The following is a 14,743-nucleotide window of genomic DNA, read 5'->3' as shown; positions in this document are numbered from 1 at the left end:
GGCGCCAAGTCATTTCTCCTTTTCGTACAACGGCGTCTCTTGGTTTTGGTCATTGTTGAGGGCATATCCCTCCACACTTCTGGCTTCACCTCTCGTGGCCTCATGTCGCGTCCAGGAGCTTTCTGCCGCCATAGTTTTTGGAGTGTCGCATCTCTCCTCCCTTTGCCGACAATTGTTTTGTTTGTGTTTTGTTGCGGTTGGCAGTGCAGTCGCCATATTGGGTTTCGAGAATTCGGTTCAAATGGCAGCAGCTCGCCATTCCGCTGAAGGCATGTCTCATTAATGTTAGCGTCTTTGAATCTGCACGTGGAATTGTCTACTTAGCCATTCTTATCTTTATTGATCTCTGAAAAAGAACTCGTCCTTCCTTCCTTTGTCTTGTTCTCAAAAATGACTTTTCAATACTGCCACCACTGCCTAAATTTGGCGTCATGAGTGATGGCATCTGGTGGAGGCAGTGCAAACTCTGTGCACTCATGTGCCTGGCTTTTTCTTTTGTCTAAAACAGCATCATTTTGTTTTTTAGACAAAAGAGGAAAACAGTGTTTGTAACTTCCGCTGTCAGAAATCGGTAAAGAATGGTTGAGGCACCAGGACCACCTGTCATGACGTTCCTTAGGGTCAATGCAAGGAGGTCAGCCTGAACATTAGACAAATGCAAAGAGAGAAAACAAACATACAGACCTCTCTGTGTTTGTCTAATGTTCAAGCTGACTTCCTTGTATTGACAAGTACCAATTAGCTCAACCTAAGCCTGTTATTCAAGCCTTAGGTGTCGGGTATCGGTTAAAGAAAAGCATAAAGAACCCAATTCTGCTTGCTCGCATTTGAGGGGAGGAGATGCACTTGGTCAGGTTGTGGTTTTCTTGGCAGCATTATGAAACCATCCAAAATCTGTGCAGCACCCCCATGCTCTTAAAGTTAATCTTGCCTTTTGTTAGAGACTGCACTAGAAGAATGGGGACAAAGTGAAGCACAAGTTCTCAAAACTTTCTGACCTTGAGGAACCTTTATCTGGCTCGACTGAAGACCAAGGAACCCCTCCTCATGCAATAAAGCAGCACAAAAGCCCACAGGCCTTCTAAACAATCATGCACTTACTAGATAGTGCTTGGCTCATAGCTAAGCATCAATCAATGGCTCAAATCTGCCTACTTAATCTGGAAAGGCACTTTACTTTGGGACAAGTGCGGTCGAGGAAATTGGGGAGCTTGAGAGTGCTCTGGGGAACCCTCGAGGGTGCTCTGGAGAACCCTTGGGGGTGCTCCAAGGAACTCTTAAGGGTGCTCTTGAGAACCCTCGAGAGTGCTCTGGAGAACCCTTGGGGGTGCTCCAAGGAACTCTTAAGGGTGCTCTTGGGAACCCTCGTGAGTGCTCTGGAGAACCCTTGGGGGTGCTCCAAGGAACTCTTAAGGGTGCTCTTGGGTACCCTCGAGAGTGCTCTGGAGAACCCTTGGGGGTGCTCCAAGGAACTCTTAAGGGTGCTCTTGGGAACCCTCGAGAGTGCTCTGGAGGACCCTTGGGGGTGCTCCAAGGAACTCTTAAGGGTGCTCTTGGGAACCCTCGAGAGTGCTCTGGAGAACCCTTGGGGGTGCTCCAAGGAACTCTTAAGGGTGTTCTTGGGAACCCTCGAGAGTGCTCTGGAGAACCCTTGGGGGTGCTCCAAGGAACTCTTAAGGGTGCTCTTGGGAACCCTCGAGAGTGCTCTGGAGAACCCTTGGGGGTGCTCCAAGGAACTCTTAAGGGTGTTCTTGGGAACCCTCGAGAGTGCTCTGGAGAACCCTTGGGGGTGCTCCAAGGAACTCTTAAGGGTGCTCTTGGGAACCCTCGAGAGTGCTCTGGAGAACCCTTGGGGGTGCTCCAAGGAACTCTTAAGGGTGCTCTTGGGAACCCTCGAGAGTGCTCTGGAGAACCCTTGGGGGTGCTCCAAGGAACTCTTAAGGGTGCTCTTGGGAACCCTCTAGAGTGCTCCGGAGAACCCTTGGGGGTGCTCCAAGGAACTCTTAAGGGTGCTCTTGGGAACCCTCGAGAGTGCTCTGGAGAACCCTTGGGGGTGCTCCAAGGAACTCTTAAGGGTGTTCTTGGGAACCCTCGAGAGTGCTCTGGAGAACCCTTGGGGGTGCTCCAAGGAACTCTTAAGGGTGCTCTTGGGAACCCTCGAGAGTGCTCTGGAGAACCCTTGGGGGTGCTCCAAGGAACTCTTAAGGGTGCTCTTGGGAACCCTCGAGAGTGCTCTGGAGAACCCTTGGGGGTGCTCCAAGGAACCCTTGAGGCTGCTTCTGGAACCCTTAAGGGTGCTCTGGGGAACCCTGTTTGAGAACCCACGCTTTAAGGTACAATGCCTCAAAACCGGAGCGCTCGAGGTGGTTTGCTAACGCCGCCGTTCCCTCCCCTTGCGCAGACTGCGAGTGCCACTCCCCGGGCACCCTGGGGGGGCTGCGGGTGTGCGACGGCCAGAGCGGCCAGTGCCTGTGCAAGCCCAACGTGGGCCAGCGCCAGTGCACAGAGTGCCTCGACGGGACCTTCCACCTCCAGGACCAGGACCTGCTCGGCTGCCAGGGTGGGTCTTGGCCTCTGGGCCTTGGCATTTTACTCCCGTCTTCTGTAGATAGGCATCCAGGGCAGCGGGGTGCTTTCGGTCGCTGACCGGACGGCAACCTTCTTTTCCTCACTGCTTGTCTCATACTGTACTTTCTTTTGTAGTTATCCTCTCTCTATTTCACTGACTGTGCAGGTATTTGCTCGCGAACTTTTTATTGCTTGTTTATTTATTGCAATACCCTCGGGGCCGAAAGGGCATTACAGAAGGTAGTGGGCAACTGAACACAGTAAAAAGACATACATATGAATTGAACGCAATTACGGGATTTCAAAAGTTATTATTAATGGTAGTTTTAAACAAATCTAACGATGGTATTGATATTATAGATGCAGGCAGGTGGTTCCACTCTGATGATGTTCTAGGTTGGAAGGAATCGTTATAGGCTGAGGCCTGACAGTGAGGAATGCCAACTTTGAACTGATGGTCGAGGAAGAGTGTTTCTTTTAGGAGAGGATTAGTATGATATATTTTGTAGAGAAGACATAGAAACCTATGGCACAATAAAAGAAGAGGTAAAGAGAGGTTAATTTTCATGAATGAAACACTGGGTGTTTGATGATAGTTGGTTATTATAATATGAGCACTGCAATTTTGAAGTGACTCCAGGTTAGCTGCGAGGGTGGTCTAAACAGGACACCAGATTGCAGCAGCATAGTCTAATTTCGAGCAAACAAGATATTTGAGCACAAAAAGCTTCAGGGAGACGGGGGCTAAAGGAAAGCGCTATGTCAAAGCACAAAGCTCTGCCCAGAGGATATACTAATGGGTGTGCAAAAGGAGCATTGTCTGCTAGTTGTAGCAATGACTGCCTTGTTTTTCCTGCGACTGCCAGAGATCCACCAGTTCTTTACAAAGCTGAACTTGGCCTCTGAAACAAATGTACACGCCTAATCATGCTGACAAAAACCTGTGTTCACAGAATGTGCTGCAGAAACCACACTTCCATGTGTGGTTTGTGCTAGATCTTTAAATCCTTTAATCTCTCTTTTTTTTTTAACCTTTTGTGATGGTAGGTGCTAGCCACCATAAAGGATGCTATCTGCTGGGGAAAAGTCGGCTGTACACAATTATTTATCCTCACTGTTTTTTGCACCTCCTTTCATATGTGGTAGGAGGCATTTTAGTTGACTTGTTCGCTGTATTTTATTTTTGTGAATTTGGTGGCAATTTGTGTTAGAGGGCAGCTCCACTCAATTCAGAAAATTTCAAAATTATGAGTGATTTCACATTTAAAAGCACCAATAAAAGCCACTACGTCATTTGCTTCTCAAGAAATGGGATATATTTTGTGAAATCTTACTTTAAACATGAGCAGACACCGAAACCAAAACTTTGGCTCCGTCAGGCAACATTGGCTTCCGGCCGCCCAAAATATAGCTGTTGCGTGGTACGTGCGGTCACATAATCTTCTACGCAATAATGGGCGGGATCGGGGTAAGTAACTGTAGGGCGGGTGTGTGCAAGGTGCAAGTGTCGTCTGCACTGCAGTCTTCACCACGTTTTGGTGTCTACGATATCTTACAAGGTCTGCATAACTGCGGCATCAGTCTGTGCACGTAGTGTGTACAAAACTCGCGAGAGTCAATAATTGCGGCTGGCGAGGCGATGATGACGACGGTTGAGACGTGTCAGACGGCGGTAACAGCAGGACGGCTGGACGGCTCTCCCAAGGCTGAGAAGCGGGCTGCGCAGGCGTGTTTAGCCAATCACCTGGATACCGCCGAGCACCGAGAAGAGACGCTGGTGACGTCCCCCATTACGCTTGCCGGGGGAAGTAAAAACAAACAAAAAGTAGACTTTGTTTCAGCTTAAGTCCTGATGCAGCCAACGCTACAAGCTTGAGCATGTGGCCCCGAACGGTACTCGCACTGCTTGAGCGTGCGTGCTTGGCAGGAACGCTGAAAGCCTGCCAAGACTTCAGCTTAAACAAAGTATTGCAATATTGATGACGTTTAACTCAATGTCGGCTACGACTGCGCTGTCAACAGTGCCTCAATACGCCCGTTAGAGTCGCCCAATTTTGGCAACTTGGCACTTTCCAAAGTCAGCCAGACCGTTTAAGAAACATTTAGAGAGAACTTGGTCGTAATATTTTACGTGTGGCCTTCGTAGAGAATACTGAAGAGGACTGCATTGTTTTTTCAAAACTGAAGCGGAGTTGTCGTTTAAGCATAGGCATAAGTAATAGTTTGGCAACACTGTGCCGCTCCTTTTGTGTTGCGCAGACTGCCAGTGCGACGTGGGCGGAGCGGTGGGCAGCTCGTGCGACGCCCGGAGCGGCCAGTGCCAGTGCCGGCCCCGCATCACGGGGCGCCGTTGCTCGGAGCCCCTGCAGGCGCACTTCTTCCCCACGCTGCACCAGCACAAGTACGAGGTGGAGGACGGACACACCCCCAGCGGGGTCAACGCCCGCTTTGACTTCGACAGCGGCCTCTTCCCGGGCTTCTCCTGGAAGGGCTACGCCATCTTCTCCAACATTCAGGTGAGAGACAAAAATACTCTACTCGCTACAGTGCAATCCACTTATACCGATACCACATAAAACAATGTACTGCTTATAATGATCAGTTTCTAGGGTTTCTAGCTCAGATACAGTGCTAACCTTTTAAAACGATTGAATTTTCAGGTTTTTTAATTATCGTTATAAGTGGATTGCACTGTACGTTGTACAGTCATGTGTCGTTAATACGAACCCCATTAAAATGGATGCCCCCTTTATATAGGCAAGGGATGAATTGGGTAAATATACATTTTTTTGTCTCGTTATAATGAACAACTCGCAATGTTTTGGGGAACGGAGGCGTCCCTATGGACGAGACAGCACTGTTCTACCATATAACCTTACAATCTGTTACGGGAGAGTCTGTGTAAGAAAAGACACAAAAATGTGCTGGATTATGGAACTGGTCTTAGCTGGATCCGGCTGGGACCAGTTTCATAATGCAGCTGCGGGTGAACTGTTAATATATAATTATAGCAAGAGTGACATTGCAGTGATTCATCACATGATATGGTGTGTTGCATCACATGACGCTTCGCATGACGACGTTGTTTGGAGCACCACGCAACACGACATGCAATGTCTTGTTATTATGTCGCCTGACATGTGTGGTCTCAGATGCCTCCAGCTGAAAATCAGACAATCTGAATGGATCCAGCTAAGACTGGTTGCCTAATCCAGCTGAAAGTGGACTGCATGGTTTTCACCTGGGACGGGACCAGCACCTGGGAGCTCTCAACAGCGGTGTTCATCTTAATGTGGGCATTACCCCGATCCTTTAGCACAGTTTTCTCTCGCAGGTATGCGCAAATCACCAAACTTTAGCACTGAAGTTGGTACCGTATTTGAATCTCTGAGAACTAGGAAACTGTCCATTTGCTTGTTGGGTCTGACTGAGTCTTACTCTATACTTGAAATGGAACGGGCCCAAGACCAGGGTGTAAGGTAGACAGGTGGGGAAACGAGAGTCAAATGAGCGACCGGATTGTGTCCCCCTCGGTTTTCTCTTTTTCTGTGGCGCCATCTATGTGGAGCACCGCAAACTCTCACTCCGGGTGGGCGACCGGTGGCGACCAGCTAAACTGACGGAGATGGTTTCTCGTGGATTTTCAATGGGGGACTGTCGTGCTCTCGGTTTATTTTGCGCACTCTCCCGTAGAGTTGCACGCAAATCCGATTCCGACTTTTTTTCCTCTCGCCGCAGCACCATCTGTCGCAAATCGGGGGTACCCGCAAGCAGACAAGTACACAATCCGGTCACGGCGCTGCGGTAGGCTTCTATGGGCCGTTTCCCCACCTGTCTATCTTACACCCTGCCCAAGACTAAGATCGCTTTCCACGTACCTTGCCCTATTTGCACTGCTTAGAGGGCATCTACATCAGTATACAAAGACACAATTCTTGACAGTATAATGCAGGGACTAATTCTAATGCTATCATTTATTGAGCATATAGGGAGTATTCACTGGTGGCTATATCCGTGTGCGCTGCTGCTGAGCGCGTGCTGATTGCGAGCTTCCACAGTCCTTTTGCAACGTGCATTCCGGCCCATGAAGAGTGCCGGTCTTAGCAGCCTATTGATGTGAGCTCGTTCGGAGCATGCGCTCTAAACAGCACCCACAAATGTGGCGTCCAGTGAATACTCCCTATAGGTATATCATGAATTATCGCCAGACCCGCATAATTGTTAGGAGTCTTCTTCTATCGACCTTTTTGGCCCATTGTCAATCCTCCCACACAGTCCTTTCTTATACTGCCAGATGCATTTCTTCTTTGATTTGTCTGTTTTCTTTCTAAGGTTTTTGTTTTATTGTCACGGTAGCAACCTTCACTTGTCTTGCAATGTGCCGTGCATGGTCCAGATGACCCGGAGGCTTTTAGAAGATTGGAAATATAAAGATGATTATTATCGTTATAATTATAACGAGTGGGTGATCCATTTATCGAGAAACCCAGTTGTTCTCATGCACTACGCAGTTTGTTCTGGCTCATTAAAAGAAACGCTAGAGTCCTTTCCCTAACTGTTGTCGTGCCAATGCCTTCCTGACCCGCAGAAGGAGATCCTGATTGACCTGCACATCCAGAAGCCTGGGCTGTACCAGGTGATAGCGCGCTACGTGAGCCTCAACGGCGACAATGTCTACTGCAACATCAGCTTCACTCCGGACACGTACGGAGGTCAGTGCCGCTTCTCGTGGACGGGCTACCCGACCGGCGTCCTTATACGAACCATTTTCTGAGGCTGCACGTTCGATTGTACCCAAAACTATCCATTTACTGCGGCGAAATTTCTTCACCGTGGTAACTGACAGGATGAGGACGACGGGGAGGAGTTTCGGTTGCCCCGCCTCCAGCGCAAGCTTCTTAGCTTCTACGACGCTTTGTCGTTTCGCGAGGCTCCCAAAGCAGGGCGAAAGGCTACTAGGGCGTGCCAGAGTCCGGGCGCTCGAAAGAAAAGCGCTGCTGTCCTCACGTTGTCAGTCACTAGAGTCAGGATTTGCTTGAAATGCAGCAGACTAGCAGTGCTTTATGTTTGGACAGACGTGAAAAGTACGCGGACTCTCTGTAGCAACTAGAGATGACTATCGATCAATTGTGAGGGTGTGTCATCAGCAGGATCGAATGCCTTTTCACAGTGATAACGGGCAAGCTCTTGCAATGTTTTGGATTTATTGGCAGAAACACCCCTTGAAGAAATTTTGAGCGTCACACTCCAAAATAGCCGAAAGGGCTGTTGGTGGTGATAATAGTCTACCCTTCTCACGGCTAATATGTAGCATGTAACAAGTGTACATCTGTTCGCCCTTTTTCTCATTGGCAACAAACTCGGTGGCGCCATCCATGGGGTAGCTCTGGAACACTTCCAATTCGCCTATATTCTCTCATTTTTTATGCGTCATTCTTTCACCGTAAGAGCGAACTACGTCTTACAATGCTATGAGAGACCTTTTTCCGAAAATAGTGTGTAAATACAATCTTGCAAATGCTACAAAACTTGCCATCTAGTGTTTAATTTGCGCACTGGCGCCACCACATTGCAACTCATGCAAGAAAAAGTGAATATATGTTCGCTGTGCATATAAAGTGGTACAGTAGATGTTTGAAGTTAGTTAGAGTAGAACCTTTGCTCTCAAAGCTACCAGTGCTAGTTGCCATTCTTCTGCATTCTTTTGCAGTACTCGAGCTTGATCAGAGATTTGGGAACGCTTCGTTTTTTCTGCTAAATTTACTATCTAGATGAACGATTAGCGTACCCTTTGATCACGAAATGCTGTCGCCTAGCATTTCGTGCGTATGTCGGCCCATAAATCAGTCGATCCCACTTTAAATTATGCTGCACTTTAATAGCGGTACCTTATTTATTTCACTGTACAGGACACCACATGGTCTTAGTGTTGGAACAGGTATAAAAGAAATTTATAAAACAGACGCCACAATTGTCTGTTTCTTGGAGGAACACTGTCAAGCCTCACGAGTCAAACAAACTATTTTCGGAAACTTCAGGAGATTCTGGTATGAAAATATATGAGCACATGCTCAGCTGAGTGCAGGCACTCCCTCAACCAAGGAAGCTAGATCCTGCAGGCTCCATTGAGCTGCAGTAATCTACATTGCACTCTCCCAAAGTCCCTTTTATGCCTATTGTGGCTCATCTTTTTGCCCCCAAGTTTGTTCTGAGACGCTTCCTCCCTCTCCTTTCTGATGTTGCATTGTTTCATCCTGGAAATACTTGAACCCTATCTCATCTCCCTCCGGGTGGCGCCAAACTTTATTTCTAAAGTTGTGGACTGGCACCCAAATTTTTCCCAGTACTTGTTCATGGAGGCTCCTGTCACTATGAGCAAGGGGGGGGGGAAGGAGATGGGAGCGAGGCATGGCAAATCATAAGCACGTTCATCGGTAGTTTAGAGAGAAAGAACGAGAAAGAGAGCGACAGAGAAGCGGAGAAGGAAAGCAGACGATCAATTAGACATGTTCGTTTTGCCACAAAGAGTTTGAGCTGTTCGAGTGCTTGTCAATTACAGTCAAACCCACCTATAATGAACGCGACAGTTCCGTGAAAAGTGGTAGTTTTATCAGTAGTTTGTTATATCTGGACTTACCTTTAAAACGTCATAAATGATATACCGTATTTACCCGAAAATAGGTCGACCACGAAAATAGGTCGACCCCTATTTATTGAGCCCACCGAGAATAAAAAAAAATAATTCAAATATAGGTCGACCTTTCTTTTCTTATTTTTTTTAAGGAACAGGGGAAAGTTAGGGCAAAAGAAACAAACCTTTACAGCACTCTCAGCTAAATCACAGGGCGATGTCAAAAACTTATTCATCGTCAGAACTTCCGGACATATCGTCGTCCGAAGCTTCGTCAGCTTGGTAGACATCCTCACAAATTGGCAACAATACCTCACTGACACCGTTGGAAAATGACGACAAGAAGAAACGAAAGAAGGTGGAGACGGGCGAGCAACGAAAGACCAAATACAAAGACATGAGCAACGCTGCGAGCCCCGTGAGCAACACGCGACCCGCCGAAAAAAACAAACTAAAGTACCTCCGGGTTTTTTTTTTTTTTTTTTTCGTGCGCGTTTGTGAAGGGGAGGAATGGAGCGCATAGGAGGGCAAAGTGCATGGCGCATCGCGTTCCTCTCTCTCCCCTTCCCCCTTGCCCAGCGAAGGGAACGCTACAGGCATGATGGCGAAACCCGACGCCGAGGCAATGTGCGCGAGAGCCGTAGCCGGCGGTGGACACGGGCTGTCGGCTGCTGCTGTTCGGTTGTTTTTGTGCATCAAAAGCTTTTTGAAATAAGAAGCCGCGCGGCTCTACCGCCACGCCGGCTAGGTATCCTCTGTAGGGTTTCAAATTTTGGTCGCGAATTAGGTCGAAATTTTTTGGTCACGATTATAGGTCGACCCTTAATTTTTGACAACATTTCCGAAAAAAAAAAGGTCGACCTATATTTGAATAAATACGGTAGTTGGTATATGTAATATCACTCTGCCAGCTTTTTATTTAAAGGAACTGTTTGCAAGATTCTGACGCGCCCCCAATTCTAACGTGCAGGCAGATTCAGCTTTCAAAAAATCAAAAGGTAAATTGCTGCCAATTCTTCCGTGTAAGTAAAATAATGAAGATTGACCCGATACCTCATAGAACAGATTTTATGAAACGCACGCCAACACAAAAATAAATGCCGTGCAGTAGTCCGACGATGGTTCTTCACTGTCCACAGAGGTAATTAATACTTGCTTTGGTCTAAAGCGTTTCAAGTGCCACGCTTCCTGCGCATGCGCGAGTGCGCGGCTGTCGCCTCTGGCAGGGTCGTCTTTTAAAGAACATTTTGCGAGCTCGTCGGGTGGCTGGGATTGCGAGGCCATGAAGTGCTGCTCCGTTATTTTTTTCCGCCAGCGTGATGCCCTTTCATTTAAATAAAGCCTAAAAGTTTTTTTGTTTTTTTTTCCTTTTTTTTTTTTTTTATCTTAAATTGACGGACACGAGTCCGCGCGAGAGAATGTGCGCGATATGGATGCCGAAATGGGCGGACATAAACACTGTCACTATGGTGATGGGGCTAGCCACTTTACACCGAGCATTGAGTTTTCAGACTGTGCGAACCGGGGAGTATTTTTACTTTTGTAGTTTTGTTTCCTTCCCTGCTGCTCGGCCGTGGAAATGACCTTGAGCGTGGCCGGAATACACGGGACCGTTCCCTCTGGGTTATTATATTACCTCTGTGCTGCGAACCCCCTGCAGCCCTCTAGAATGAGCGACCTTCCCACGTGGCACCCCTTTCAGAGAGCAAGCAGACGGAAACGCTGGTGCTGCCCCCGAGCCGAGAGCCCCGCTTCCAGGGGGTGGTGGGGCAGGACGGGGTCACTGCCCTCCCCTTCGTGCTGAACCCCGGCCGATGGACCCTTTCCATCAAGGCCCCCCGGCCCGTCTTCCTGGTACGTAGCGGATGCGTGGTCCCTGCCTGCCCGGGACGCGTCTTTGGCCGGTGTACTTAGCATCCTGTCCCTCCCACGCAGTGAAGTGGTCCCGAAGTGGCTACAGAGTATGTCGCGGGAGCTGGCATGTCACGTTGTCGGACGTTGCAATCCTGGCAGTTGGTCGTAGAAGTTTTGCAAAAAGAGGCAAGCGAGCGAGGGTGGCGTCGTCGTCGTGGCATGCCAACTCCTGGCTGCTCAAGCGTCTGTGGATTGTCAAGCTCGTGTGCGACTTGCTGTAGAACTCCACGGCTGCGACACCGCCGGGGGTCACGGCAGGCGATGGCGCGCCACTTCTGCGATGTCCTCAGTCAGAAATTGAGAGAGGACGTGTGAGGATGCAGTAATTACACCAGTCGGAGACACGTTCCGCCACCATACCCACGGGGAGGAAGGCTGCGCGTCGGCCTGCCGCCTTGGTGGTCTTGAGGCAAAGCACCGGCCTACGGATCCCCAAGTGGCAGGTCCGAATCTCGGCCGAGGTCCCTGCAATTTGATGGAGGCTTATTGCTGGGAGCCAACATTTCGGTTGCGTGTAAAAAGGTCCCCGGGCAGTTGAACTCGATCCTCGGTTATTTAGTACGCTTAGGCGTACCGAATGCCCTTCATTGGTTTGGCACGTAAAACCTACAACTTTGATTTGATTCGCTGGGTCGGCCCCCTGGAACGTGGGAGTGAGTGTGGCCCCGCATTCCCAGGACTACATGGTGCTGCTGCCCGAGGCCTTCTACGAGGCGACGCTGCTGCAGGAGCGGGTGCGCCACCCGTGCCTGCGGGGGGGCAACATGGCGGGCCCTTGCCGCCAACTGCGCTACCCGGCCCTGCCGGACACGGCCGTGCCGGTGGCCGCCGCCCAGGGAGCGGACGGACAGGGTGCCCCCGTGCGGATTCTCGACGACGCGGACGTCCTGGAGGTACGAGAGCTCGGCTCGGGCCGTGGCTTGAAAAGCTTTCTTGTGGATATCTCCAACTCGTGTGCTTTGTCTGAGAACCTTGTGGCAGCACTTAAAATGACGCTTACAATGTAGGTAGGCGTCAATAGTAGGTAGAAAGTAGGTAGACCTCAATGTATCTACCGGCCCTGGGCCGGTTTGCTGATCAAGGTGGGTATCGCTCTCGACGGGTTAACCACCCGGAAGAGGAATTTTGAAGTCACTACGCGGGGACAAGAAACCAGGGTATCTAGCGCATAGGTGTACGGCTGCCGTAATTTCCTTCCCTCTTTGAATACTAAAGTTTGATTCCAAGCACAAACACAGGAACGAACTCGATTATGGCCGCCAGTGAAGGTTTCGGTGTCCACGGTCTTCCAGAATCGATTCGACAAACGGCGTCGACCCACACCCTCCTCAACTCTGAGTTTTTGAGGAACCGGTGAAAACACAAGCTTGGGTTGCGCAGCAGGTTGTTTGCACAACCCACAGCTTGGCAAGGAGTGCTCGGCATTGTGCAACGATGCCAGTCCCTTGGGCTCCTCGCACTTCGGCAGCACGACCCGATTGAGCGAGCAGGGAGTCGAGAATCTTTGTGCACGGTCGCTGAGGAGCACTTACAATCAACAACCACTAAAGCGTAACATAACGAGCAGAAATCTTAGGCTGGGACAGCTGAAAACAAAGCAGAAAAGCATGGTAAGGAAAGTGGCAATACGAACAAGTAACCTGCTTGAGTGCGGACGTGACGACGGGGCCCAAGGTTTCTTGGGCCCCGACGCCAACTCGCCGAATGCCCGAGGATAAGCTGGTGGTAACATCTTTAATATGGGTTTTAGAGTGGATCACACTTTCTTATTAGTGTAATATTTTGGCAGTGCTCGTATTTAGTCTCCGTGAATCGATACCAGTCACTTATTTTAGTTCGACAACTAATTCGAGTTACCCTTTAAGGGAAGACATGGGTCTTTGGCACTAAAAACTCCCTAAAATATCATAGTTTTGGAAATTACTATTTTAAAAATGCAGCTATTTTTTTTTGTGATCTACCACTTTTTTCATTTTTTAGACCAGTATTTGAGCCATGATATAATTTTATAGTACCGCTGCGGGCTGAATTTGCATTGAAGTTCGTACTAAAACAATGCTTTCTTAAGAGGGATTTACCGGCAATTTATTTGTAGTCTCTTCCTTCTAGATGGTGCTAAACTTTTCCGGAACAAACGACCTGCTCCCAGTTGGGTATGCAGCTCAGTGTTGGCTTGGGACACAAGTTGTTGACCGTCGATTTAGGCGAGCTGTAGATATTGTTCGCGGAACATGAGCCAGTGATGTAGAACTGGCTCCGAAGTTAGAACCACGTTTCAACCATTTGAATGCACCTATTTCACGTGAACGCCACATTTGTCGATTGCGTTGTGCATTGGTTGTATACGCTGGTTGTCTTCATTTACAGACAACCTCTGTACTGTCACAAGTTATGGAGTCGCCAGCACAACCGGCACCTTGATTGCATGTACCGGGCTCGTGTGGTGACAACAAATAGGAGGCAGTGCGTTGCGATGGAGTTTAGCAGCGAGAATTTCGCTGTTAAACTTCGCTTCGTGCAATCCATTCTTTAGACGTGGATAAATGATGACTATCGTTTGATCATGTACAAATTGCAATCGTAGGCAGAGAAGGACTTTTGACCGGTACAGTTTTCAATGTTCGTACTTATGCATGCATTACTCGCTTTCTGTTGCAACGAACATGCACATGCTAGGCCATGAAGATCGCGAGCTGAGCTGTGTGGTGTTCAATAGCCGAGTAGTTTGTAAACAAAGGGCTTAAAGCCGGTGCAGTGCTCAATATTCGTGCGCATGGTGGGTGCTTTGCTCGCTTTCCGAATCAATGAATAAGCGTGTGCTCGGCGGAAAAGATAGCATGCCGGCTGTGATTTTGTAAACATCGGAACGGTATATAAGCATCTGTCAGCGTCTGCTTTTGCACGCTATATGGAGCACAAAAATTTAACGAAAAAGAGAACACATCCTTAGCTTCTTATATCAAAATGATAACAATGCTTTCCTTTTGGCTTTTTATAAAAATGCATATAAATGTATATACATACGCAGTTATCCCGTGTTGTAGCTGTGTATGCTTCCATCACTGTTCCGTTCGCAGCAATATAACCTAGTTTGGACACAGTATAGCCTACAAAGCAGTTCTTTTTTGCGTCATAAGACCCGTGATCCCCATCATTGTGGCGGTCGTCCCCAGGAGCTGCACAGCGGGCCCATGGCTCACCTGGACGAAGACCACGGGTCCCTGCGGCTGGACCTGCGAGTGCCCAGGGCCGGGCCGCACGCCCTGGTCTTCTTCTACCACTCGCTGGACAATGACGGCTCTGTGGCCGCAGACCTGGTGCTGTCGGGCGCCGACCGGCTGGCCACGGGCAGGGCAAACTTCCACCACTGCAACTACAACCTGCTCTGCCGACAGGTGCGCTGCACGGGCTGCTTTGCTTCCGCCACGCTCTGCACACTGCTCAGATGTTGTGTCCATCCCACCCATTCCATGGCTTGGTTCTGGTGCCGAGTAAAAATGGTGCCATCGTTTTTGCGAGATTCGTTTAGATATTTTGTGCCCTTTCAGCCTGTTCTTTCGCCGGGAGATCATCCTCTCATCTTGTTCGATTGATTACACAGTTTTATTTCTAGCACTGGCCTGTTACACA

General features: G+C 49.0%; 1 protein-coding gene across 2 annotated transcripts in view; it reads left to right on the top strand.

The window, feature by feature from the left end:
- The window catches only part of LOC8050777 (laminin subunit alpha), a 161,967-nt gene that overhangs the window by 42,690 nt on the left and 104,534 nt on the right, over positions 1 to 14,743 (top strand). Inside the window, exons 13-18 of one of the 2 annotated variants that reach the window (XM_029975546.4) lie at positions 2,402 to 2,560; positions 4,828 to 5,084; positions 7,157 to 7,280; positions 10,902 to 11,053; positions 11,791 to 12,006; positions 14,287 to 14,508. In XM_029975546.4, the coding sequence (XP_029831406.2) occupies positions 2,402 to 2,560; positions 4,828 to 5,084; positions 7,157 to 7,280; positions 10,902 to 11,053; positions 11,791 to 12,006; positions 14,287 to 14,508 (1,130 nt within the window). The remainder of the gene's footprint in view (positions 1 to 2,401; positions 2,561 to 4,827; positions 5,085 to 7,156; positions 7,281 to 10,901; positions 11,054 to 11,790; positions 12,007 to 14,286; positions 14,509 to 14,743) is intronic. The other variant, XM_029975553.4, reaches the window with a different exon arrangement.

This window comes from Ixodes scapularis, unplaced genomic scaffold (assembly GCF_016920785.2).
Source record: "Ixodes scapularis isolate PalLabHiFi unplaced genomic scaffold, ASM1692078v2 PGA_scaffold8__174_contigs__length_109621045, whole genome shotgun sequence".
Classification (NCBI taxonomy): Eukaryota; Metazoa; Arthropoda; class Arachnida; order Ixodida; family Ixodidae; genus Ixodes; species Ixodes scapularis.
Note: the sequence above shows the minus strand (reverse complement) of the source record. Positions and strands in the feature narration are given on the sequence as shown.